The sequence below is a fragment of the Strongylocentrotus purpuratus genome, unplaced genomic scaffold (genome assembly GCF_000002235.5).
Source record: "Strongylocentrotus purpuratus isolate Spur 01 unplaced genomic scaffold, Spur_5.0 spur5_contig_828, whole genome shotgun sequence".
Lineage (NCBI taxonomy): Eukaryota > Metazoa > Echinodermata > Echinoidea > Camarodonta > Strongylocentrotidae > Strongylocentrotus > Strongylocentrotus purpuratus.
Genome location: NW_022145533.1, coordinates 336,485 through 363,528, shown reverse-complemented (window position 1 = coordinate 363,528; position 27,044 = coordinate 336,485). Strand labels below are relative to the sequence as shown.

Genomic DNA, 27,044 nt, shown 5'->3' with positions numbered 1-27,044 from the left:
GATGGTAGCAGATGGTGCTTTGCTCTTCCTTCCTGTATTGGAAGCTCTTTACATGTAGCCAGTTGAAGACGTGTCTATCTTCGTCTAGGCGTTTGTTATTCATGATCTGCTGTGAGAGATTTTTCAGATCATAAAAGTCTCCATGGCACATGTTTATGACCTTGTATGGAAGCCGACGTCTTAATTTGTGGAAAATGTTTTACCCAGTCATGCATTGTGAAGACATTGATGTTCTTTTTTTCTGTTTCAATAGCAGAATGCATGCTATTGCATTCCACGTGGGAATGCCCACTCTCCAGAAAATTGTGTGCGATGACTTTGAGATGTGTGTTCTGGATGGCATAGAGTAATGTTGCAGCGACATTCACTTTGCAAATCAAAAGAAGCAGAGACAAAAGTCCTCTTTCCAGCAACTACCTTGGCCTGGCATAGCTGCCAACACTTTGGAATTTTCAATTAGTAACATTTAAGTAAAACTGAATATCATGTGCGCGTAGCGCACATCACGAGCTTTCTTTGGAAAATCAGAGTCAAATTCCCTCATGTAGCAGGGTGTTGTTTGGCGAGCCTTAGTAATAAGGACACTTTTTAGAGTTTCGTTGCTCATGGACCCTCTGAAGTCAGTTTTGTTCTTTCGCACCTGACTGAAGACCCTTTCACATTCAGCATTGGTATGGGGTATGGTTAGAATCCCTTTTGCAAGTCTGTCATAGCACAGTTCACCAGAAACATTCTTTTCTGTCATCATACTTGTCCACTGCTTGTCAGTAGATTCCTCATTTTGCACTAAGTCCGGAAGCTGAGCAATTTGATAGATAAGGAACTGGTTCTCCAGAGCATCTAGGGCACTGTGCTTGTCTTCTTCTTCTTCCTGAAGCAACATGCAGGGGAACTTGTTGATGAAGAACTTTAGAGAAGTGAATTTGGCATCCTTCTGATATGCAATGTCAGCCACTTGCACATGGATGAGAACATCAGACTTCAATAGAAACTTACTTACAATGTAGTCACATGCCTTGGTGTAATATGAATGCACTGCTGCATAGAACTTATGGCAATCAGACTCATCTAAAGTGTTCACAATTTCTCTTGTTGCGCTTTTTATGACCATTTCAGATTCTTCACAAAGATTCTCCTTGTTCTTGTAGTCCAGAAGGGTCAAGTCTGTGGCTGCAATGATTGCTTGTGGAGCTACAAATTGGCTGTACAAGTCACGCAGTAGACTTTCTAGTATTCCTTTTAGCTTTTGTATCAGAGGACTTCTCGTCTGAAAGATGACATTTTTCTTGTGAAATGCAATGATGCTGTGGCTGATATTGGGTTTGAGTGCAATGAATTCAGAATTCTTTCCTGTCTTGTTTTATCTCTTACTGTCTGTCTTGTTTCTTTTTTTCCTCCACATCTTGTTTTTTCATTTCCAGTCATTTTACTAGAAATCATACTGGGATGACTGGAAGTTCCAGTCTTGAGCACTGTTGAGCCTGTTGCCTTGCCAACAACTTTCCCAGTCTTCTGCTTTTTTCTAGGTGTATCCGAAGCTTCCTCATTTGTCGTTTTTCCCGAGTAGTAGAGCTTGAAGATGCAGGTCTACTGTGTTGTGGCTGTGGTGTTTGAAGTTGAACCTGGGAGGTAGAGAAATTATTGATTACCATATGAGAAAGAAACAAGACTACTGACACAGTTTACAATTAAAAAGATACACTACATTTGAAATCTTGGCAGATGACTAGCATTATTGAATACATTTTTATATCTGTAAACTGAACAGCAGAGTGAAGATGATTGGAAGAGAAAGAGCTTACAAGTAAATGACCTAAAAATAAGAAGAAAAAATAAATGATGTAAAGGAACATATTTAACTGTCACCCTGTATATATCGTCCCTATTTTCACGAAGTGACGGTAGTGAGGAAAATCGTCACGCAAACTGTATGCAATTTTATTTCACTACCGTCACTTCGTGAAAACAGCGACGAATTATGATCAATTTTTGTACTCACTTGGGTCTGAGACTTGGCAGGTTTGCTCACATGTGGTGGATCTGCAGACACCTTCTTGGGAATGCAGAATGCTTGGAGTTGTGCAGTCATCTTGGTTTGGTGAGCAGGCTTTTTCTGCAGGACAAGACAAGCTTAAAAAAATTAATGCGATGCCTGCAACACTATTGATGACTTATTTATAAGCATGAAATTTAATTACACATTAAATTAAATTTTGCAATTACCATTTTGGTTCACGTAATATCCATTTTCGTATTTTTTTCAAACTATTTTAGAGTGTAAAATGATAATAACTGTTGCCAATTTGAGGAGTAAAAGCTGATTAATTCAAACATTTAGAAAGCTCTCTACTGCTAGGGTTAATCTATTCAAATCTGGTAATTTTAATGATGGCCATATTTAAATGGAATAAAAAGGAGTACATGCCTTGTAGTAATACATTTTCTAGCCTTACCTTCAGTTGAGATCCCTGAGCAGGTTCATTTTTCACAGCTGGAGTTGGCTTCTTTGGAACAAGTGAAGTCTGGACACTATTCTTGGTAGCCTTGGTCTGTTGAGTAGGCTTCTTCTGCTTTGTCTGTTGAGTAGGCGTCTTCTGCTCGGCTGACACTTCTCCTTCAAAAAAGAGGACTAGAGCTTGCCATTGTTGGATAAATCTTGGCAAGCATTGGCCCAAGCTCAGCCATCTCGTACAAGCATGTTTCAGAACTGCCTGCACTTCGTTCCCAATGAGCATCTGGAACTTCTTGAGATTCAATTTCCTGTTCACGCTGGCTTCCAGATAGTAGAACACATCAATAAGGAGCGAGTCAATTGAATATGGTAATGCAGATGACGCATCTTTGGCAGCAGAATCAATTAGATGATTGGGGCAACCAAGCACTGACACTTCCCGAGGCATGCCACAATTTGGTATGGTTTACTGTCGCTGACATTACTCCCATCAGTTGATATTGCAATTGGCCGTGCTTTCATGGCTGAAACGATCTGTCCTTGTTTATCTTTGGCCATTTCACGCACAAGACAAGATGTTTGGTCCTTGCACTGGTAAACTTCATAACCTCCTCAGAATTAGGAAAGGCTTTTTTCAACAATGGTCCCATGTGACTTGCAGCTGATAGAAGAATATTGTGCTCCAAATAAAATGATGTAAATAAGCACTCAGCTCTAGTTATATTAAAATCCTTGGAGGTTGACATCCATGATGTTATTTCTCGTGCTGACGATTCAGACTTGAAAGCAGTGATGTGTTGCTTTGATTTGCAATGAACAACAATGTCATTACAACCGCCATGCAAAATTGACAAATCTCGGCGACATTCCTTGCAAGTTGCATGATGTTTGCTCTTTCCTGATGATGCACCGAAGTCAAATTTATCAGCATATTTCTTGTTGTAAGCATGTCCTCTTTTGCACTCCATCTTATTCACAACGATTTTCTGTCTTACACGATGCAAGGAACTGCTTTGGCATCTTGAGCCTCTGTTTTTTGTACGAGATGGGTTTCCGTGAAATTCTCCTTCTGATCTCCAGACAACTGGTCATACTTCGTACATGTTGCACATTGGTCTTTTTTATTTATCATAACGTTTTTTCCGGGCAATGGTATGGTGTTGCTTGGCCACAATCAGTGAAATAGCTGCATAGGGAATCTTATCTGCTTAATGAGTAGAAAACTGCAAGTATTGCGCAATTCTTGATGAATGTACTTGAAACAGTCTGAACATCAAAGTAAAATGGCTAATGGACACATGGGAATAGACAGTTCTGAATAGACACAAAGTGAAATGAATATACAGTTCTTTGGTGGACATAACTGAATTTCACAAAAAATGGACATAGACAGTTCTGGCTTTAAGCCCTCTAGAAAAAATAAGAAATAAAAAACAATATAATACATATTAAAGAAAATAAAATGAAATTTGCATATTCAAAATTTATGCAAATTAACCTTTGCATTTTCAAATATCGACAGCCCCCCCCCCCCCCCCCCTGCAGTCAGGGGTTGCTCAAAATAGCCCAGGGCCAGTAGAATTTCAGAAATATGTTTGCTCTTTCATTAAAATTTAATGAGAAAATTGTAAAGCACAGTTTTTGTTGGGGTTGCAGGGGTTTACTCGTACATGTTTCTATGCGATTCCGTGTTTGTTTTTTGGGGGAAAAAAGATGAAAAATTGTATTTTAAGATCGTATTTCACTCTTATTATCATACTAAATATGATTTAATCGTACTGGTTGGCATCTCTGTATAACCCTCCAATTTTCATTAACTCAAACAACTTACATCATAGTGAATAACCTACTCAACTAAAACGCATTATCACTACCAAACAATCATCTTTCAGCGAATAACATTCCAGCATTGGGTCCCGATATTAGTATTCTTTCATTATCATTAACCTTCCCATTTTGATATTCCATATATAATATGATATCAACCTCTTCTTTACTTAAATACTTGCATGTCTCATTGTCACGTTCAAGCTTGATCTCTGATTTGAGTGTCTTCTTCAGAGTGATGGTTTCCACCGTGACGTACCTTGTCTCCTCCTCCAACCCAGTCAAAAAATGAGCACTTTGCAAGGTTCATGGAATGTTCCAACTTCAATATACGGATCAGGTCGACAATCCTTAATCTGGGAAGAAAAAGCATGGATGTATGATCTTGTTATCCATCCACCTATCAATCCAGTATTCTAAATGTGCACCATTGTTTTAGATTTCTCAAATATGATCTATAAGTTCGAAATACATGTACATGTCATGATGTGAGTGATGTTTAAAGATACTAAGGTTTGAAAGGCAAGGAGTGACAACACATAAATCCTTTAACTCATCACCTTAAGAAAAGGGTTTTTACCAACTTTACAACCTGCTTTCAATGTGATGTCCATGGCAGATGATATCATTGATAAGTGTACGGTAAGCCAACAAAATATTGACAACCCTTTTAAGAAGGAATAATATTCATATTCGTTTTTGCAAGAATGAAGACATGATAAATGAAAATGTTTAATTATCAACAAAATTAAGAAATTTACTTGTTTATTCTTCTCATTTTACTACTAATATTAAAAAGCAATCTTAACAGCTTCATGGTAACTATAATATGTAGGGATGACCTCTGTTTCCAATAAATCTAGTCCCTTGCTGTACACATGATCTATCAATGTTCCCTTCTCAGTAGTAGCATTAACAACATGCTGTTTGTAACCTTTATTACACATTAGCTTGTTTACCTGTAAAGAACCTTTAAACAAATCCTCATTAAAATCTCCCATCACAATACACCTAATGCTTGTTTTGTGTAATACATCTAGCAAATTGTCTAATGATTCACAGAATGATTTGATACTATATGATGGAGGTCGATAAACAACTGAAATCACAACAGAAACTGGTTTGGTGACAAGAATTGCAATAAACTCTAAGTTGTCGACAGATATGTCTAATCTACTTGAATATGTATTCTTGATATACATTGCAACACCTCCGTGCGATTGTTCTTTGAGTACATTTCCAACTCCAGAATTACAGTATGACAGATGTCGTGGCTGATGATAAAATCGAAAGTTATCTAAAACAACGTCACAGAGATCATCATCATTAATCCATGTTTCGGTCAAGCAAATACAATCTACATTCACAAATTGGCACTGGGATTTGAAATCAGTAAAATGCTGTTTTAATCCTTGTACATTTTGCATTACCAAAGAAAAGTTATAATCGTGAATATCTTCGGAAGTTTCATTCTCAATAAACGGCTTCATAATCTCAATGCGTTCTTTAATTTCTGGATTACAATATATACGTTTAGGATCGAAATGTTCTATCACAAGTCCAGATAACGAAGTAACGCGACTAAGCCCAACATATGCCTGTCCAGATTGAAATACATTTTTTAATGATACAACAGCTTTGTCTAATGTCGAACCTTGTACTTTATGAATTGTGCAAGCATAAGCAAGCTTAAGTGGAAATTGTTTTCTCACATATTTCTTACCAATGGATTCTTGAGACATTTCGATTGAATGAATACCAATATCGGCCTTCTCAAAATTAACTTTGATGCAAACTGGATTCAAATTTGTATGATCCGTTATTATTTCTGTTACATTTCCGAAACATCCATTTGTCAGGCCTTTACTAACATCAATGTTTTTGAGCAACATCACTCTAGCATTAACTGCAATCCACAGATAAGGAGGCAACTGGGTTTTCATCTTTGTATAAGGTTTTTCCCGTATTTGATTTCCTTTTTTAACATCTTTGTCCATGTCTTGTGCTTTTACGCATATCACATCTCCACATTTTTTATGCAATAATTTCTTGTTCCAAGCATCTACTTCATTGTTACATGCATAGATATGCAGAGCATTTTCACATTCTTCACCAGTCTCACAGGACTTGAGCATTGCTAGGTCTTCATCACAGAGAATCTCTTCCCCTTGTTTTACACGTAATCTATTTAAGAGAAAAGCAAATTGGGTATCGTCTTTTTGTCTCATAATGTCTTCAAGTTCTACTTTCTTGAAATTAGCATTCCACAATGCACCATTGAGTGTGTCTTTATATAAAGGAGTTCCTAAGACTGGAGGTAACTGATACATGTCTCCCACAGCAATAACTGAAACACCAGCAAAAGCAGTTTGATCTCGTGATTGTTTTATTTGTCGTAGGCGGCCGTGAATGTAAGACATCAACTTTTGATTTACCATTGATACTTCATCTATGATTAAAATTTGCAATTCAGCCAGCTTATTTCGAAGGACACTTATTTTCTCATCACTCAGAGGTTGATACAGTCTTTGTGCATTGATTGGAATAGAAAGAATACTATGTATAGTATGGCCATTGATATTGTATGCAGCTACTCCGGTTGGAGCCATTTTCAATACTGAGACATCATCAGGATGTGGCAACATTCGGGCTAGTATACGTGTTGCTTCATAGTAAAGACATTTGATCAAATGACTCTTTCCAGTACCAGCACCTCCAGTTAGAAACATATGAAACGGTTCGACCGATTTTCCATTTACTCTATCTAAACACCACTGTCGTATTTTGTAAAAAACACTCTGTTGCTTCTCATTCAAAGACCTCATCAAAGAATGTCCATCTTGTTTGGAAATTTTTACTGAACGTAGTTCAATGCTATAGTCATCTTTTTTCGGTTCATTCTTTAAATCTGGGATATCAAGATCTCCATCACAATCTTCGACATCTACATTTTCTTTGGGATGTTCAAGTCGCTCTACTTCCTTTTCCGGACATAAAAGACCCCATGCATCTTCGTGTGGACCAAATTTGTCAAGATGCTCCTGTGCATGATCAATTGCATCGGCATTCATTTCAAACTTCTTTCGGTTAGTACAGACAATTGACCAGACTTTCTCCAATTCACGTCCACATATTTTCACAGAACCTGTCTCGTAGAACTCTTCATGTGTTTCAAATGTTGGGGGCTTTAATTGTCCATCTTCAAAATATGGCAGAAAGAGTTGCAAAATGCTCAAATAATATTTTTCGGGTGAGATGATGGGTGAGAATCGGGGATATCTTACAACTGCATCTCCCGTACGAGTACGCTTCTGAATATATCCCAGATCGTTATCTAATTTAAAGACATTTTTACTTCTTGTACTTGGCGTTTGGGATGCAGTTAAGATTCTATACTGAGAACAAAACGTTGCAAGACACATATCACTGAATTCTGCGTTTTTAGGTCGAGCTTTGTATCTGTCGAGCTTGCTAGGCATCCAAACATTCTCATCATCATCATTATCGTTATCTGGTCTGCTCTTTATAACGCTTAATGGTAAACTCATTCTGACAGGGTCGGGTCCAACAGGAATGAATTCCACTTTCCTAGAAGATTCTTTCAATCTGAGACTGCAAACACGATAGACGCTTTCTTGAGCAGACACTTCACGATTTTGCATGTACACCTGGCCAAGTTTTTTCATGCTTTCCTTTGCGTTCTCATTTCCCTCTTTCATTTCTGATAGTGTATGACTCAATAGCATTCCGATTTCTCGTTCAGCTTTTGACATGTAGGATACAATATAAGCCACGCATGCAAATACATTTGTTACAAACTGCAAATCCATGTTGGCATTCCAGCTTCTTAGTAGACTTGGATTAAACTGATTCACCCATACATCTTGTATTTCTCTTTTGATGATTATACTTTGTTGTGATGCTAATTCATTATGTGCATTCTCAAATTGATTTTGTGTAATGCCAAGCTTTTCAAAGAGATGGTTTACACTGTTGTACTCGATTCCATTGGATAATGCATCTTTAACTGACTTCAACAATTTCTCTGCATCATCTTTAATCTTTGTAGAAGCTTTAATTTGATCATTGTCCTTTCCCTTATTTTGCACTTTCCCACAATCTTTAGCTGGAATCTCTTCAACAGGTGTTACAATGAATGTTTTTTCAGATGGTGGTCTTGGGAAATTAAATCTACACGCTTTTCCCGTTTTTGTGCAAGATTTAGAATGTTTCTTACTGTGTTGTTGGACCTTGCTTACTATTTCATGTAGTTCTCGATCTTCCTTTTCATCCGGTTTCTGGCAAGAAATGTATTTATCTACAAATTGTACGACATCATCATCTTTATCGATACCCAACTGTGGAGCATTTTCAACCCAGAACAAGGCATGAATGTGAGGGGAACCACGGGCTTGATACTCTACTCTCCAAAATGAATCAACTACTTTACCAATCGGTGCAGCGGGAGATAAAATAACTCTCTTCATAAAAGTGTGAAATCTTTTATCAAACATTCTGGCAACTGTTACTGGATTTGATCTTAAAAGATTACATTTTTCTGTATAGTCTAATTCACTCGATTCCCTGGTGTCTCCTTTTTGTCTAAGCAATGTATTCATTAATTCTGGCCATCTCATATCGGCAGATGAGAAAGAAGCAAACCATGTCGGCTTTCCAAGCTGTCGTACCATTGCGAGAACATCTTTTTGTGTCTTTTGCCAGAATGGAGGTGTTCCACGAATTTGCTTTAAAAATTTATAGCCCTTGTCTGATTTTAGTATTTTTTTAACTTTCTCTGCATCTTTCAAATCTGAGGCAGTTATTGAAGACGAATCATCTTTTTTGTTTGGACTTTGCCTTAAAGCGATAGAAACTTGTGATATAACCTGTTGAATTTCATAAATATATTGTGCATAAAAGATGTAATCTGTATTCTGAGCAAATCTATTGTCCACGTGCATCAGTCGGTTATGCAGATAACGTCCTAATGTTATTTTTTCATCTCTTCTATCATGGAATGTTGGTTGACCTTTAGGAAATAACACTGGGAAACATTTGGCCTCATTGCTTTCATCTTGTAGAATTGATACAGGGCTTCTTCCTTCACAAGGAGCACAACATATTATGTCTTCAAAATACTGATCTAATATTTCCTGTCCAATATCTACCGGCTGGAGACATGAGTCTAACTGAATACCGCGTAAGCGTTCTTCCATATCGTCTTCAGTGTTGTTGTCATCTATTTTTTGTTGTAGTTTACTGTTGTCTTGCATGTTTTCATTAGCATTTTTGTCTTTGGACAAAATGTAATCAATTTGTTCTTCCATTTCCTTCCAATATTTTGCCAAACGAGCTTTACCACCAATTTCCACTGCTTCTTCCTTTTCATTATCTTTTTCATTTCGTTCAAGTGAGTTTTCCCATTTATCATTTACTGCAACATCAAAATACCACTTATTATTTGCTTTTAAATACTGCAGAGCATTGAGCAAGTTAGATTTATCTACAAATTTGTACTCATAATAGCTTTTGTACGACAATTTTCGTTTGAGTTTAACACGGATCAATTGATCTTCAGTCTGTGGTCTTGGCAACATATCTACTGTTTCATAAGTGTTTGAAGGCACGCACACGACTGGGCCATGGACTCCATTTTGACCACCTTTAGGCAAGGCCATTAACTTCATGAAAGGGATATTCAATGCAATCAAATGCTGTTCTAAATTGTTCAGATTGGCAAGTTCTTCTGGAACTTCATGTAGTTGTAAATTGTTCATGTTTGCTTCTGCAGGTACTTTTCCAGCTTGCAATTTTCTATGACAGGTAAAGCATATCCAAAGTGTCGATCTGGCTGACTGGCCTATTAAACATTTTGACCGGCATTCTGAATTGCAAACATGCAAATATTCTTCACTTATGCACGTGTGAATTTTATAATTACTCTTTTTACATTTCAATACCTGGTTCTCAAAGAGAAGTTTTAAGCATACACAGCACACATATTCTGGGCCATGAGAAATTATCTTTCTAAATTCTTCAAGTACAATATCAAACTCGGACAATTTTACCGTTCGAAGTACAGACCTTTTTCGATTTTGTTTTATTACATTTTGCCTATATTTTTCAATTCTTTTATATTTCATTTTTAAGCTCATCAATTTCTTTTCCTTAAATTCGTTGCCTTTATATCTAATTTTGGACAATGTTTTCATATTTGCCTTTTTTGTATGTTTAAATTGTTGATCGTTGTGATATAATTTCTTCATTTGTTTTTTCATGATATCTTGTTGTTTTTCCTTAAAATTTTCATCGTTCAAATATTTACTTCTTAATTTGCTTTTGTGAATTCGTTTAAATAGTTCATCATGCTGGTATTTACTTCTTATTCTACTCTTGTGCATTCGTTTAAATAGTTCATCATGCTGGTATTTACTTCTTATTCTACTCTTGTGCATTCGTTTAAATAGTTCATCATGCTGGTATTTACTTCTTATTCTACTCTTGTGCATTCGTTTAAATAGTTCATCGTTCCAATATTTATTTTTCATTTTAGTCCTCATAGCTGTTTTAACATTTTCTTTAAATCCTTCATTTCTCAAATATTTTTGTTTATTTCTATACAAAATTTTCTTTTTATAACATAAATCAGAATGATATTTGGTTTTCATAATATTTAGCTGTATGTTCCTGAAATTTGAATCCTCTTTATACATTTCTTTTTGCCTTTGTTTCACATAAGCTCCTTGCTTTATTTTGTGTGATAAATTAGTGTTGTAATTCTCTTTTTGTCTTTGTTTTACTTCATTTATTTTTTCCATGTTATAGGTTAAATCATTTTGATATTTATTCTTCGATTTAATTTTCCTCATTTGCGCATTGTGAAGACACTTTTCCTTTTTCTTAATTATTTCATCTTTGGTCAAGGCTCGTTTTTCTCTCATAAGCTGTCTACTGCGCTCCCTTCTTTGATTAGAACTTTGTCTGTGTTTACGTTTTTTCTTTCCATGGTCTACATTTCCAACATGAACTTCTCCAATTATTATTAATTCATCATTACTATCAGCACATTCGCTTGCATCAATTCTTAAGCTGTCGTTCTCATTCATTTTTACCAATTTGGTTTTTCGAACTTCATTACCAAGGTCAACATCGACTTTTGCATCATTTTCAATGTTACTCAATTTTCGTTTTCTGCTTAAGATAGAGTTGGAATTCTGAACTTTGTTCACTAAATTTAATCTATCAGAGTCATTCCCGCATTTAGTACAATTTTTGAAATCTCCATTTTGTTCATTTACATATTCTGTCTTGATAGAGTCATTTCTTTTCAAAAGACAACTTTTATTCAGCGGTGGTTCTTTTAGTTTCGTTAAGGTAATTGTCACACTCTTCAGTTTTAATTCCTGACCGTTATAATGTACATCATGACTGATCGTTTCATTTGCTTTTTCAGGGAAGAGAAATACATTTGGGTTATCAATCATCTTTTGTGGGGAAACACTCTCATCCAATATTTGAACTTCATCAAAGCTTTCACAATGTATGGAACATCCAGAGCTTCCAGACTGACTTTCACTGTGTGTATTTGACGAAGGAATTGGATTACAAACAAAATCCTGTAACTGTGGATAGCCTTTCAAGGTTTCATTCTTACCGGAAGTTGCTTTAGCACATACACTAGTTACTTCATATTCGGTGTGCAGGGGGCATCCCATTGATTTTGCTAACCTCATGCAATGCTTGTACACACCTTGCCAGCTTTGAGTACGAAGTACAACACTGTGTCCGTTACAAATCAGGAAACCTCGACTGCTTCTGGAATGTGAATCAAATATAAAAAAACCATCTTGACCAGATAATACAATGAAAGTACTTCTAGCAAATGTCACAAAACATGCATCAGAATCAGTACAGAGTTCTTTTTCGAGTGCTTGCTTCAATGTCATCGAAAGAGACTGGGCCAATATCAATTCATCTCCATCTAACAATCCAGTGACTGGTTCACGGCATACTATGTTAAACAATTCATTGTACGCATCCAAATATTCAAATAGATCAGATATCAATAAGTATTGGTTGTCGAGTGAAGTGGATCGCCGTATGTAACAATATAATTCATTACCGTTATTCAAAATCCTGTCTAGATCTGTACTTTTCCAATCATTGGCATTTTTTACCTTGCTATACAACAGTGCAGAAAGTGAATTGGTAACACACTGCTTTCCACTTAAGTCACCAAATCTTGTATCCCCTTGATTGAATGTCCCTTGGGCAACCAGCGTTATTTGTGTATCAACTCTCGTGCATTTGTCTTTGTGATCACTTTCAAGGGTTTCGTCCTTGGTGTTACGTTCGTTGTGAACGACTGATTTAGACTGATTACTTGCACACTGTTCATATGTCATGTCAAAAAGATTTGCAGTACCTTTTCTCTCATCGTGATTTATCGTACCAGTTTCCAACGTGAGCCTACGTTTTTTTCCCTTTGGATCAACATGGTTTTGAAATGTTTCAGGAGACTTATCCACTACTTCATCAATTTCTTCCTCTATCTGACACTTGGATCTACACTTCTTGAACACATGCTTTACTTTAACATCAGCCTGAATTGATGGACATGGCAAAGTTCTCTTTGTTGTTCTTGTCTGTTCTAATGAATTGAAATTGACAAAATCTACAGATTCAACAACATTAAAATGAACATTTCCTGTGTACAGTATATAAATTCCCTTATCAGATGTAACAATATTGATTCTTCCAGGTTTCTTTGCAGAGTACAATTGCCAACATGGTACTTGGTCATTGTATGAATAAATATCAGTATCGATTAAATTTGCTAAAGCGCTAATTTCAGTGTCTGTAGCCCACGTTCCGTCTTCCTTTATTCTACGTTTCAAAACATATTCTCTGACTGTTCTATATTCTTGCCTCAATGTATTACTAAACATGTCCTTGGTTTGCAATAAATGTTTCACAGTGGCATTTCTTAAAATTGCATGATTACGCTCAGTTCCAGAAATTACATAGGAAATTGCACGAAAGAAACAATTGCCATCACCAGTAATTTGTTTACTCTGTAAAGGAACTCCAATAGAGCTATTTCTATCTAACCTTGAATCACAGCCTTTGCCTATATATCTGATATTCAGTTTTGAACAAATGTTCTGTTTGTCATTATTCTGGAGGGGTACAAATTTGAAATCTTTATCTGGTCTATCACGTAATCCAAGATCTGCTACAAATTCAACTTCTGTTTCTGTTTCATCAGTACATGTGTACATATTAGCATCTATTGCCTTTTCAATGTCTTCATCTTTGATATTTGAATCTGAAGAAGATTCTAAAGGATTCCTTGAATGAGCATGATCATTAAATGACATATCAGTATCATTGTCTGTACCATCTTTTACTGTATCAAAGCTTCTATTCTTCAGGTCATTGTCATACACTGCATCTTCTTGTACACCATCTGAAACATCTGAAAAATCATTTTTCATCATATCATCATTTTCCAATACCGATTCACAGACATTGTCTACTGGTTCATTTATGGGCATATCTTTTGGTCTATCACAAACATTCAAAGGCATATTGCGTTGTGGTAAAACACTTCTATCGAATAAATCACATCCAGGACTTGTGTCTGTATCACTATCAGATTCTATACAATTTCTTGCACACGAACGTTTCACTGGTATATGAACATCACTGCCACTATCATCGTCCGTTTCAATTTCCCCATTTTCATCAAAATTTGATTTCAACAGATTATTCTTTGAATCGTCCTGCACAACTCCATCTGAACCTTTGTTGTCTTTCATATTGCAAATATGCTGGTCTGAGTGTTCATCATTTTTACATGTATTTGGATCAAGTCCTTGGTCACTTGCATTCATAGATTTCTTTGTATCCAGCTTCTCATTCTTTACTGCTAATTCTATTCCTTCATCTTTGTCAAATCTAATCTCTGATTTATCAGAAGAGTGATTTCCATCAGTGCCTTTTTTCCCGGCTTTGGAAGACTGACCTTTCTTGTTCCTTGCTCGACCTTTCTTGTTCTTTGCTTCTTTTTTCTTGCCACCAGCATGAACTCTGTACTTTCGCAAATCCTTGATCTGTTCAAAAAGATTACAAGTACATACATCGATATCAACACATGTATCTGTTCTAGATTGAGTTGGCAAATTGCTTGCTATGTCTGCCCAGGATCGTGTTTGTGCCGTTTCACTTTGCACACACATGTCATTATACAACTTCATTGCATGTGGGGACTGCACACTGTAGGCATATAAACCTAAAAGAGTTTCTGTGTAAGATTGAACACTGATATCTTTTTTCTCGGATTTCACCTTCTTTTCTTTACAATCAACTTTCTTTCGGTCTTCCTTTTTTTTCCTGCTATGGCTTTCATAGAATGTCTTCATTGCTTTGCCGATGTAAGTTACACCAGGTTCTAAGACTTTGCCATTCACTGATTTTCTTCTGATTTTCCTGTCTGTTTGATGATCATCTATTGATTTGGGATACAATTTTCTTGATTTTAGTTTCTCCACCCATTTCGTCTTCCTTGATTTCACAATTACCCAGTCATCCTCAAATTTTTCATTTTGCATCTCTTCGTGTTCTATTTGGGATGGATTTTCCATAGCCAAAGGATTATGTCTATCAGACTCATTTGTTTGCCTGTCAGTTATATGATGTTGTGTTCCTCTCAATCGATTGGTTTTCTTTCCCTTTTTACCATACCTCTTCTTTGATCTGCCACATTTTCTTTTGTTGGTCGTACTTGATAGGGTCCTTGATTGGTTCAAATCCAAGTAACAGTGTTCATCATGATCACCAAGAAGTTCGTATCTATTGAAATGAGAAGGGATGCATACTTGATCAAACATGCGATGAGCCATGTTGTTATTGCCACAAAATGAACAAATCCAGATCAATGTCAGGTCACTCAGTCTGTCTTCACAAGGGAATCCCATACATGTCACATGAAAATGCTTACTACAACAGTCACATCTTGCATCACTTTCATTTTCTTTGATTTCATTGTTACAGATACAGCATTCATTAAGATCTGGGTTGGTCACCAATGCACAACTAGTCAGTATATTCATGATTTCATCAAGTGTTTTCTTAAATTCAATTGTATCCATCATGGTAAATTTTGCTTATATACTTGCAACAGTTCTGGTTAATAATTACAAGTCTACAATTAACGGTTCTGTAACTTTGATATATAATGTTCTGTATATATTCCTTACTCCAATAGTCTTTTATTTAAATATTCCTATTGTGAATTATGAAAAACTAATCCTTACTGATATTAAACTCTATGGTATTTCAATAGCCTAGCTTTATATACACTAGCTTGTACTGTGTTAAGGAGCTATAATGTTTTTGTCTCAAGATGGCGTTTTTTATTAAAATTATGAGTAGGTCATTAATAGCCTAAATGTATTGTAGGCCTATATAAGTTCCCAAATTGCTAATTTCTTTGTTACTCTCTCTCTGCAAACAGGTTCACTTTATATCCTGATCAAAATATCTTTCTTATTCTTTCTCAAATCAATCAACCTCACTTATATTTCTAAAACTATATATTTATCCTGACCCAATCTTCTTTCTTACTCTCTCTACAATCAAGCTTACTTTTATTTTTAAAATTCTGAACACTATATATCGAAGGATTTCTTTCCTTTTCTCTTTACAATCAACAACGCTCACTTTTCTAGGACTCTATATATTGACACAAATTTTGTGTGATTATGGTCTTATCAAGTTCTAGGAATTAGAATTAAATTGCTTTCTCGCTATTGTTCTTCTTTTTATTTCAGTTTGTTTTTAATTCCTTTTAGAAACTGCCAAATATTTCTTTCTAATTTACAGTAATTATGTCTTCTAAAATGGCAATACAGTCTTTCAAACTTGCAATATTGCCTTCTTCACACTATTTTGTTCAATCTTCTTTATTCTTTGCTGTGTATACGCTCTTTTTACTTTCCCAAGATTACTAATACTACTGTTTTGAATTCTAATAGAGGTCTTATCAAGTTCTAGGAATTAGAATTAGATTGCTTTTTCTCTATTGTTCTTCTTTTTATTTCACTTTGCTTTTAATTCCTTCTAGAAACTGCCCAGATTTTTTTTCTAATTGACAGCAATTTTGTCTTCTAAAATACAGTCCTTAAAACTTCCAATATTATCTTCAACGACTACTTTCCAATCTACTTTACTCTTTAAAATGTATACCTCTTTTTTTCTTTCCCAAGATTTACAATATTACTGCTTTCAACTGTAATTATGGTCTTATCAAGTTCCAGGAATTAGAATTAGATTCCTGTTCCTCTATTATTCTTCTTTTATTATTGCAGTTTACTTTTAATTCCTTCTAGAAACTGCTAATAATTTCTTTGTAATTGACAATAATTATGTCTTCTAAAATGGCAATACAGTCCTTCAAACTTCCAATATTTATCTTGAACGACTACTTTTCCAATCTACTTTACTCTTTAAAATGTATACCTCTTTTTTTTCTTTCCCAAGATTTACAATATTACTGCTTTCAACTGTAAGTATGGTCTTATCAAGTTCCAGGAATTAGAGTTAGATTCCTTTCCCTCTATTGTTCTTCTTTTTATTTCAGTTTACTTTTAATTCCTTCTAGAAACTACCAATAATTTCTTTATAATTGACAATAATTATGTCTTCTAAAAATGGCAATACAATCTTTAGAAATATTCTGTTCCAGTTTTGATTCGATTCAAGATTTCCAGATTCAAGTTTCATTCAGTATGTATGTTTCAGATTCAAGGTTCAAGATAGTTCAAGTTCAAGTGCTAGTTCAAATACAAGTTCAAGTGCAAGTTCTTTGGAAGTTCTTTAGTTCAAAATAGTTCAAGATAGTTCAAAATAGTTCAAGATAGTTCAAGATAGTTCAAGATAGTTCAAGATAGTTCAAGATAGTTCAAGTGCAAGTTCAAGTGTAAGTTCAAGTGCAAGTTCAAGTGCAAGTTCAAGTGTAAGTTCAAGTGTAAGTTCAAGTGCAAGTTCAAGTTCTTTGGAGAGTTCTTTGGAGAGTTCTTTGGAGAGTTCTTTGGAGAGTTCTTTGGAGAGTTCTTTGGAGAGTTCTTTGGAGAGTTCTTTGGAGAGTTCTTTGGAGAGTTCTTTGGAGAGTTCTTTGGAGTGTACCACCCTCGGTCCTGCAAAAGACAGAAAGGAATAGAAAAAAAAATTAATTAAATTCAATAGACACGTCTGGGCAATTCTTGAGAAATCATCAAGGAGCTCGTATCTATTGAAATGAGAATGACTTAATTATTAAATCACTATTGCTTCAAAATAGACTTCCCCTTTAAGTCAACATAGATATGTGCCAGATCCAGCCCCATTCACTTTTTACATGATTGAAAAGCCCTGATAAGGGCTCGTTTGTACCATATTATGAAGTTTATGAATTAATATGGATTATAGATTAGAATCTAGAATATACTTACTTTAATTAGAGCGATGCTGGAAAGTGTGCTTAGATGTTAAGTACTTGTAATCTGGCATTTTCGTAAGTAAGAAGACCAGCCACTATCGCTTTTGCAACAGCGCTGTGTTGTGTGCATCTATTAAATGCAGTGCACAATTTATCGTCACCACTAGTGCGGGCGCGGGTGCCAGCGGTCTATTAAGGCAAGCCGGGATTTGCGGAACCAGAAGATAGTCTCAGTGGAGCATCCCGAGACCAAAATAAAGTCATAGTCATATAGTCATAGTGATAAAACACCCTAAATGTAAAAAATCTGCTCACAAAAACTAAAAGGAAACCAAAACCCAAGGAGAAAATCATCTCATACGAAAGAGTAATATGAGAGAAGCAATTTCAAAAAAGTTTCATCAAAATCGGCTATAAAATAAGAGAGTTATGAAAGTTTGAAAACACTTGTTGTACTTTCTATGGGGATCCTCAAATTGGCAACGCAAATACAAATAGTGAGCCCTCATCCAATGCTTAAAGATACTATGTCCCTTTTGCAGCCAACATCAAATTCTGAAGAACTTTGCAGAAATTATGAATATGTCATGTATGTCCTATCTGTCAAATTTAAACATTAGCAGTGTCCTAATATTCATATTATGCAAAGAAACCCGTTTACTTGCTAGACTAGCTTCACTGTCAGACACTATTGAGTGACTCACTGGCTTTTTTCTTCTTTGGTAATAACATACATGTACATAAAATGAGCTGTAAAGGGTATATGAACATTTGTCAACATCAATATCCCACTTCTGCTTGTAATGGCCAAAATTAAACTGATTGAATCTTTGCGCAGCATAAAATGTACGACCATTCGGTACAATGGTCTGAAAATAAGACCATTACTTACTGGCTCTATAGTTCTTAAGTCGATTCGACAACTAATAGTTGTTATTTTCCAACTTAAAGACATTTTCAAGCCCCCCCCCCCCCTTTTTTTTAGGGAAGTTCTAAATTAGTATTATCTTTCAAATGCCGTTGGAATGTAACCTCCTCATTTTGTTGGCCTGCAAATGGGACATAGTACCTTTAAAGGTAAAGACCAGTTTTGGTCATGCGATTGCATTGGGACGCTAAACATGTAAACAAAAATTAATGGCCTAACTCAAATCTTTTGGGACCCATAAAATAGCTTTGACTTAGACAAATTTTGATTTAGGAGGGTTATAAAATAATGGGACAAAACAGGATGGGCTACGTGTAGACATTCAACCATAGCAATTTTTGACTTATCCCAGTTCGACTTAGGCAAGGTCACCTGTACTATATGTTTTGCATTGGACTAAAATCAAAATACATCTATACGTTTGCACTAGGTGTTCAATGAAAAAAACTTTTTCTTCTTTATCAACTCCTTACATAATTCACTATGGATTCTCTTCAAATTTTGGCTACACCCAATGGAAGAGTATTATGAATTGTCCACAAAATTATGTTGCATACCTACGGAAGTGTCAAAAATGTTATATAGAAATTTCATTAAGCCATAGCTTTCCTATTCCGCGTTCAATTATGTTCCCAATTATGCAGATCTGTTTCATTCCATTGTAGCTTTAATTTAAAAACTACTTGACTTCAGCCTTCTTAAGCAGATCAACTTACTCTCTGCAACTCTCTGCAACTCTCTGCAACTCTGAAAACAGTCAATAACCTGAAAGAAAAAAAGAAAAGAAAAAAACAATTGCATTTCATGAAATACCAATATGAATATATTACACAAATAAATACAAATAGTGAGCCCTCATCCAATGCTTAAAGATACTATGTCGGTCCCTTTTGCAGCCAACATCAAATTATGTAGAACTTTGCAGAAATTATGAATATGTCATGTATGTCCTATCTGTCAAATTTAAACATTAGCAGTGTCCTAATATTCATATTATGCAAAGAAACCCGTTTACTTGCTATACTAGCTTCCCTGTCAGACACTATTGAGTGACTCACTGGCTTTTTTCTTCTTTGGTAATAACATACATGTACATAAAATGAGCTGTAAAGGGTATATGAACATTTGTCAACATCAATATCCCACTTCTGCTTGTAATGGCCAAAATTAAACTGATTGAATCTTTGCGCAGCATAAAATGTACGACCATTCGGTACAATGGTCTGAAAATAAGACCATTACTTACTGGCTCTATAGTTCTTAAGTCGATTCGACAACTAATAGTCGTTATTTTCCAACTTAAAGACATTTTCAAGCCCCCCCCCCCCTTTTTTTTTAGGGAACTTCTAAATTAGTATTATCTTTCAAATGCCGTTCGAATGTAGCCTTCTCATTTTGTTGGCCTGCAAATGGGACATAGTACCTTTAAAGGTAAAGACCAGTTTTGGTCATGCGATTGCATTGGGACGCTAAACATGTAAACAAAAATTAATGGCCTAACTCAAATCTTTTGGGACCCATAAAATAGCTTTGACTTAGACAAATTTTGATTTAGGAGGGTTATAAAATAATGGGACAAAACAGGATGGGCTACGTGTAGACGTTCAACCATAGCAATTTTTGACTTATCCAAGTTCGACTTAGGCAAGGTCACCTGTACTATATGTATTGCATTGGACTAAAATCAAAATACATCTATCATTTGCACTAGGTGTTTAAACAAACTTTTTCGGAAACGTTGTGGAATCGATCACAAAAGGTTGATCATCTAGCATATACGGTAAGTATTGGTGTGTACTGAAAGGTTGTGGATCATCAAAATGATGAGAAATTTGACCCAGTCATGGTAAAGTTACAAGCACTGTACACAGAAAGATGTATATGGGACTATGCGACACATGCGCGATATCTATCCACTCCGGATAGATATAATTTACCAAATATATCAATTAGTATCAAAATTTGTATCATCAGGTATTAGTCAAAACATATTCTTTCACATGATTGGTAATAAAAGGTACCATTTCATTTTTTGAGAGGGGGGCGTTTCCAAAACTGGTCTATACCTTTACTGACATAATTAAAAGTAACTTGGTAGTGTCCAAAAAGTTATATAGACAATTTCTAAAAGCCATAGCTTTCGTATTCTGCATTCAATTGTTCCCAATTATGCGGATCTGTTTCATTCCGTCATAGCTTTAATTTAAAAACTACTTGACTTCAGCCTTTCTAAGCATATCAACTTACTTTCTGCAACTCTTGAACTCTCAGTAACCTAAAATACAAACAAAAAAAACAAAAAAATTACATTTAATAAAATACCAATATGAATATATTACAATAAATACAAATAATGAGCCCTCATTCATAATGCTAAATGACATAAATAAAACAAGTCAACGCAAAGCATAGCATCCCCTCGCAGGGTACATACTGGGAAATCAAACTTAGGCCATGTTTTGATGCCATGTACTTTCATATCAAATTTGATTAAAATCCGTCAAACATTACTAAAGTTATCAATTTCAGAAACCAGATTCGCATATTTAATGAGCTATGACCTTTGACCTATATACTGGGAAATCAAACTTAGGCCGTGTTTTGATTAGGCCTGAGTCATGTCGGGATTTTCATAAACCGGGTCCCGACGGCCTTGCACCTATCGGGACCCGGTGTCCCGAAATCAGCTCGCAGGATTTGTCACTTGCCTCTATAAAAAGCGCATATCATGATTATTATCATCAGTATGTCCCTTAAAAGTGACCTTTTTTATCAATCAAATCAATTAACTAATGCATACCTCGGCTCAGATCGGTATATTCTTCCATTTGACATTATTTTCATCCATGATTGGCGATGTTTAGTGCCATTATCGTGCCTCTAAAAGTAAAAAAACTGGGGCAAAAATAGAATGACAACGTTCCAGCCGCCATTTTGATTTATGCAGGTTGAATAAATCTGGTCAAAAAATATGAATGTTAGAATAATAAAACAGCTTTCTAAAAAATTCTTCTTTACAATATACCGATCATATAATTTTTTAAAGACAAAATAAATATTTATCTCTTATTTTAAACATCGCATGCTTTTTTTTAAAAGCTGAAAATTACTTGGTAATCACGAAGTTTCGATACGGATAGCTGTTGCAAGGCAAGTTCAGACTAGTCTCGGAAAAATGCGCAGTGCTCGTCGTTAGCTGTAATGCGTGCCAGAACGAACCCAAACAAAGACGTGATCGTAACGAGAAAAAAATCATTAAAAACTACGAGAGCGCAATTGGAAAGACAACTACTGCTCAAAATTACCATAATCGGGTACATAACTTGGACAAAGAATTCAATAATCGCCCAAGAAATGCCACAGAAATTGTGATAATCGAGGAGTAACTGGGTACATTTTTATCGCCTGCTGCAAATACTAGAATCCTTTGTTATACTGCTTTTCACCGTAGAGGGCGGTATTTGGTTTCTATAGCCTCGTGTTCAATTTAAACACGTGTAATTCTGACATATCAGCAGGCCCATTCGGATAATGATTGTACCTGTAGTAACTCCTTAAATATCACTATTTATGTGGCTTTTCTTGGACAACTATTGTATTCTTCCTCCAAGTTATGTATCTGCTTACGATAATTTTGAGTAGTTGTCTTTCCAATTGTGCTCTCGTAGTTTTTAATGATTTTTTTCTCGTTACGATCACGTCTTTGTTTGGGTTTGTTCTGATACGCATTACAGCTAACGACGAGCACTGCGCATTTTTCCGAGACTAGTCTGAACTTGCCTTTTATACCATGTACCTTCCTATCAAATTTCATTAAAATCCGTCAAACATTACTAAAGTTATCGAATAGAAACCAGATTTGCACATTTAATGAGCTATGACCTTTGACCTACATACTCCGAAACTGAACTTATGCTGTATTTTGATAGCATGTACCTTCATATCAAATTTGATTAAAATCTGTCAAACATTACTAAAGTTATCGATCGGAAACCAGATTCGCATATTTAATGAGCCATGACCTTTGACCTACATACTCCGAAATTGAATTTATGCTGTGTTTTTATACCATTTACCTTCATATCAAATTTCATTAAAATTGGTCAAACATTACTAAAGTTATTGATTTTAAACCAGATTCGCATATTTAATGAGCTATGACCTTTGACCTACATACTCGGAAATTGAACTTATGCTGTGTTTTTATACTATGTACCTTCATATCGAATTTCATGAAAATCCATCAAATAATACTAAAGTTATCAAACAGAAACCAGATTCGCATATTTAATGAGCTATGACCTTTGACCTACATACTCCAAAATTGAACTTATGCTATGTTTTTAAACCATGTACCTTCCTATCAAATTTCATTAAAATCCGTCAAACATTACTAAAGTTATCGAATAGAAACCAGATTCGCATATTTAATGAGCCATGACCTTTGACCTACAAACTCCGAAATTGACCTTATGCTGTGTTTTTATAGATCTACCATTTACCTTCATATCAAATTTCATTAAAATCCGTCAAACATTACTAAAGTTATTTATTTTAAACCAGATTTGTTACGGCACAAAGAAGGAAGGGCATCGAGCAGCATATTAATACAGGGGTCTAGATCCCCTCCTTCTTTGGCGAGGCGATAATTATTATCCCATGACTTTTACAAGCCGATCGCCTGTCAGCTGTGACCTGTCTAATTATCAACTATCAAGATATTTATGATTGGAATTAGAAATTAATAGATCTAGACTAGATCTAGGTCTAGTCTAGATCTATGATCTAGGTAGGGAGGCCAATGCCCAAATCTAACTTTTTAATTACTAATTTGTTTATAATAAAACAAACATTAAAAGAAAGCATTTTCTTTCACTAAGAAAACTCACCCATCTGCCGACTCCAGAAGTTCCATAAAATAGGAGATATCCAGCTAGTTCCTATGAGGTTCCTTCTACGCCTGGCCGTACGTAAGAGCCTTGAAACAATCAATTTCAATTACGTTGAGAATTAGACAGGCCCGAGGGAATGGGCGTGTCATCATGGTCATTGCCCGGACAACAAGTTCAAAACTTCGCGCGAAAGTACATTCATCATCACCGGCTAGCCTTGAATTAGTCGCACACACCGACACAGTACTGCAGGCCAGGTACGGTAATTGCATGCAAGCCGCGATCGACCATGCTAGCCATGGCATGGAGGGTCAAAACATAATGGAGAGAAAGCTCGAAAGCCACTCATTGTAAATTAAGAAAGTAATTAAAAATTAAATAAATAAATAGGCCTACCTTAGTTTTGTGATGTATTCCAATTACTATTTCCTCAGACATCAGTAAAGATCTGACACTGCATTATCATCGATCGATAAATCCAACTTGCACTTGCATGCAGCGATCACAATACGGAATCAAATATGACTGCACGCATTGATAGACGTGTACTACTTACGGAGATATTTCTCTCCCTCTCTCTCTCTCTCTCTCACTAACCATATGATGATATCATACACTAAAACACACACGCTCAAATCATGGCATTCATTACACTTCTCAATTGGAGTATAGACTGCTCACGTAGACTTTTTTTTTTTTTACTGAAATGTCTTTTTTTACACTTCTCATACATTACTGCACGACACTGGTGTCTAGTGCTGAGAAAAAGGTACTATGTGTGAGACTACGTCAAATTTGTTTTGCGCGCGATGAGACCGGAGCTCATAAATATTCATATTATGATGTCGCAAGACTTCTATTTGGGGCTCAAACAATGAGGTCTCTGTTCACAATTTTCCTTCTCAATTTGAGATGGCTCTAGCTAGTATGGGGCTCAAACCAACGCAAGATTGACAAAAACATCGTACTCTATCTACCTTCGAATGTGCAGTTTGTAAAAATCTGCAATTAAAAAGATATAATCTTTTTTCGTTATATTTTCTAGTTGTTAAAAGTGACATTTGTGCACATCTGATATGTTAATCTCTTTCAAAAGTTCTTTGATATTAAATTGGTTCCATATTTTTAGGATCTACCTTCAGTCATTGAGAAGGATTTTAGTGAGCTAACCTCATCACCCTCTAGTTTCTCTTGTGCGTCCGTTTTTTTCGTCTGCTAGCCCAATTATTGGATCAAAATACGTCAAAATCTGCAAGATCGTCAATAAATGGTGAAAGATCGTTACAGATCCGTGATTATAGGTATGTTGTGGAGTGTTTAATTGTGTATTTGTTATACATTTTATTCCATAGACCCTAGATATTTGTTTTCTTTTTTTTCCCCTTTTTTTTTCTTCTGGTAATTTTCTGACTTGGAGTTGGACGACGAGCGCACAAATCGTAGGCGTAGAAGCCTTACGCCCGGGCATTGGCCTCCCTAATCTAGGCCTATAGTCAGATAGATCTAGTATCTAGATCTAGTAGTAGTATAGTACTAGGCCTAGATCCCTACGGACTTACGGTTTTTAATTTATAACAACACTGACCTAGATCTAGAACTAGATCTAGACTAGGTCTACGGTCTATTGGGGGAAATGAGTATGGTAAAACCGGTCACTCAAAGTCAAACTGAGTCAAAGATTTTCACTTTTTTGAAACACTTCCTTTTTGTTTTTCGTAGGGCTTCAAAATTCAATCACAATCACACTCGCTGAGCTGATGATATTACACGTAGACCCTAGGCTATACATGTATACGTAAGATGTATCGCATCTCAGACTTGATTTGTAACTGCAAACATTATTATAGATATAAACAAAGTCAATGCCTTTAAAAGTTTAATACACTCACACACTTATGCGATAACGCAAAATCTCCAACAAACTAATAAGAAAGGATTCACGATAAAGTAATACAATAGCAACAACCGATTTCTTACCAAAGCTAAGCTAGCAATCAGCACAACAGCACAAAACAGCAGTACTCGGATACTCATATGACCATGAGTACGAGTGTGCATGCAATTCGAATCGGCCAAAATCTTGGTCAGATTAAATTCGCCCTACAGACAATTCGCCCAGTATATTTCTCGCGCATATAATTTCTCACGAAATGCATGATTTTGCGTGTTTATATCTAAGGGAAAAGGAATGTCAAAACAATGGATATCTGATACCTTGTCGTTTAGGCCATGTAAAAAGAATATACATGTTTAGCGTCCCCGCCCACTTCTTTTTTGGGGGCAGCCTCCTACACTGTCGCTCATAAAGGTGGAATATTTTTTTTTTATCCGGAATTTATGGAATTATTTTAAAAATAATTTAAAAATACTAGATCTAGATAAATAATAGTATAATTCTCAGATTTTATTGAACAATGATTTGCCAATGTGTGTTTTGCGTGACTGCTAAATCATGTATATGCTCCTATGCTTATCAACTAGGGGACCTATGCCCTTAAGTCATAAATGACAGTAATGAGGATTAATGCCCCACAAAAGGGCCCTTATAGCACATCGACACGGTTTTGATCCTGGGGCCTCACAGTTACGAGGCCATTGCTTTGTCACTGAACCATGACTGTACGCAGCGGGGGCTAGGGTAGGGGGCAGTTTCCATGAATTAAAAAAAAAAACAGAAAATGCAATAAATTTTCAATAATTTATTGCATTTTACCCCGGTTTCCAACATAAAAAAATCCTCTGGACGGCCTTGCATTATTGCGTGCGAGCTCTTTTAATATATAGCATATGGGCAAAAACACGCCTATACGAAATACATTATAAATATTATTGCTCGATCTGAAAAGTCAACGGCAAAATGCGTGGGAAAGTAGTGAGCAATAATCGAGCCAGTTGTACATTTCATCGCGCACCAGCTGCTGGTGACCATGACAATGTATATTACGCATATAACAAAATGCGCACTATGACCGAACTCCATCATTGTGACGTAACAATCACACCCTAGGCATACTGTTTGCAGTGTATCTCTGTAAATGTTGATCAATTTTCTTCCAAATTTTGATATGTTTTAGCCGACTGAGACAATTTTCAACAAATGCCGTCGCCACGATTTTTCATTTTGACAAAAGCATCATGGCGTATTTTTGCGATTAAAGGAGGCATGTCAATTTTTCACATTTTGCGTGTATTCTCTATTGGACATGACTTTTTCTCAAATCTGGATTCTACATTCCTGTCTTTTGCGAGCAATATCGCCGTTATTTTTGCTTGTTTTTTATTGATTTTTGAGTATAATGTAGCTGAGACTATATGCTATCTAAATCTCCCTCATTTTTTCAATCAGATGTCAGGATCATGCTCACGATCATGATCATGATCATCATGATCATGATCATAATCATCAACATCATCATCGTCATCATCAACATTATCATTATCATCGTCATCATCGTCATCACCATT

At 35.7% G+C, this 27,044-nt stretch overlaps 1 protein-coding gene and 1 long non-coding RNA gene across 3 annotated transcripts; both read right to left on the bottom strand.

The window, feature by feature from the left end:
• Nucleotides 1-365: 365 nt before the first annotated feature.
• Nucleotides 366-17,243, bottom strand: LOC115923074. Its single transcript, XM_030983263.1, has 7 exons — nucleotides 15,026-17,243; nucleotides 14,307-14,394; nucleotides 12,030-12,094; nucleotides 4,539-4,635; nucleotides 2,454-3,656; nucleotides 2,000-2,113; nucleotides 366-1,622 (listed from the first exon to the last, which is right to left on the bottom strand). Exons 5-7 carry the CDS (start codon nucleotides 2,898-2,900, stop codon nucleotides 1,437-1,439), a joined length of 747 nt encoding a protein of 248 aa, XP_030839123.1. The 5' UTR covers nucleotides 2,901-3,656; nucleotides 4,539-4,635; nucleotides 12,030-12,094; nucleotides 14,307-14,394; nucleotides 15,026-17,243; the 3' UTR covers nucleotides 366-1,436.
• A 201-nt stretch (nucleotides 17,244-17,444) lies between these two features.
• Nucleotides 17,445-25,841, bottom strand: LOC115923071. Of its 2 annotated transcripts, XR_004063760.1 has the most exons (4): nucleotides 25,557-25,841; nucleotides 20,935-20,962; nucleotides 19,404-19,452; nucleotides 17,445-17,478 (listed from the first exon to the last, which is right to left on the bottom strand). It is a non-coding gene; the product is annotated as an uncharacterized LOC115923071 (long non-coding RNA). The 2 variants fall into 2 exon arrangements; XR_004063758.1 differs by lacking the exon at nucleotides 17,445-17,478 and having other exon boundaries at nucleotides 19,142-19,452; nucleotides 25,557-25,832.
• Nucleotides 25,842-27,044: the final 1,203 nt, after the last annotated feature.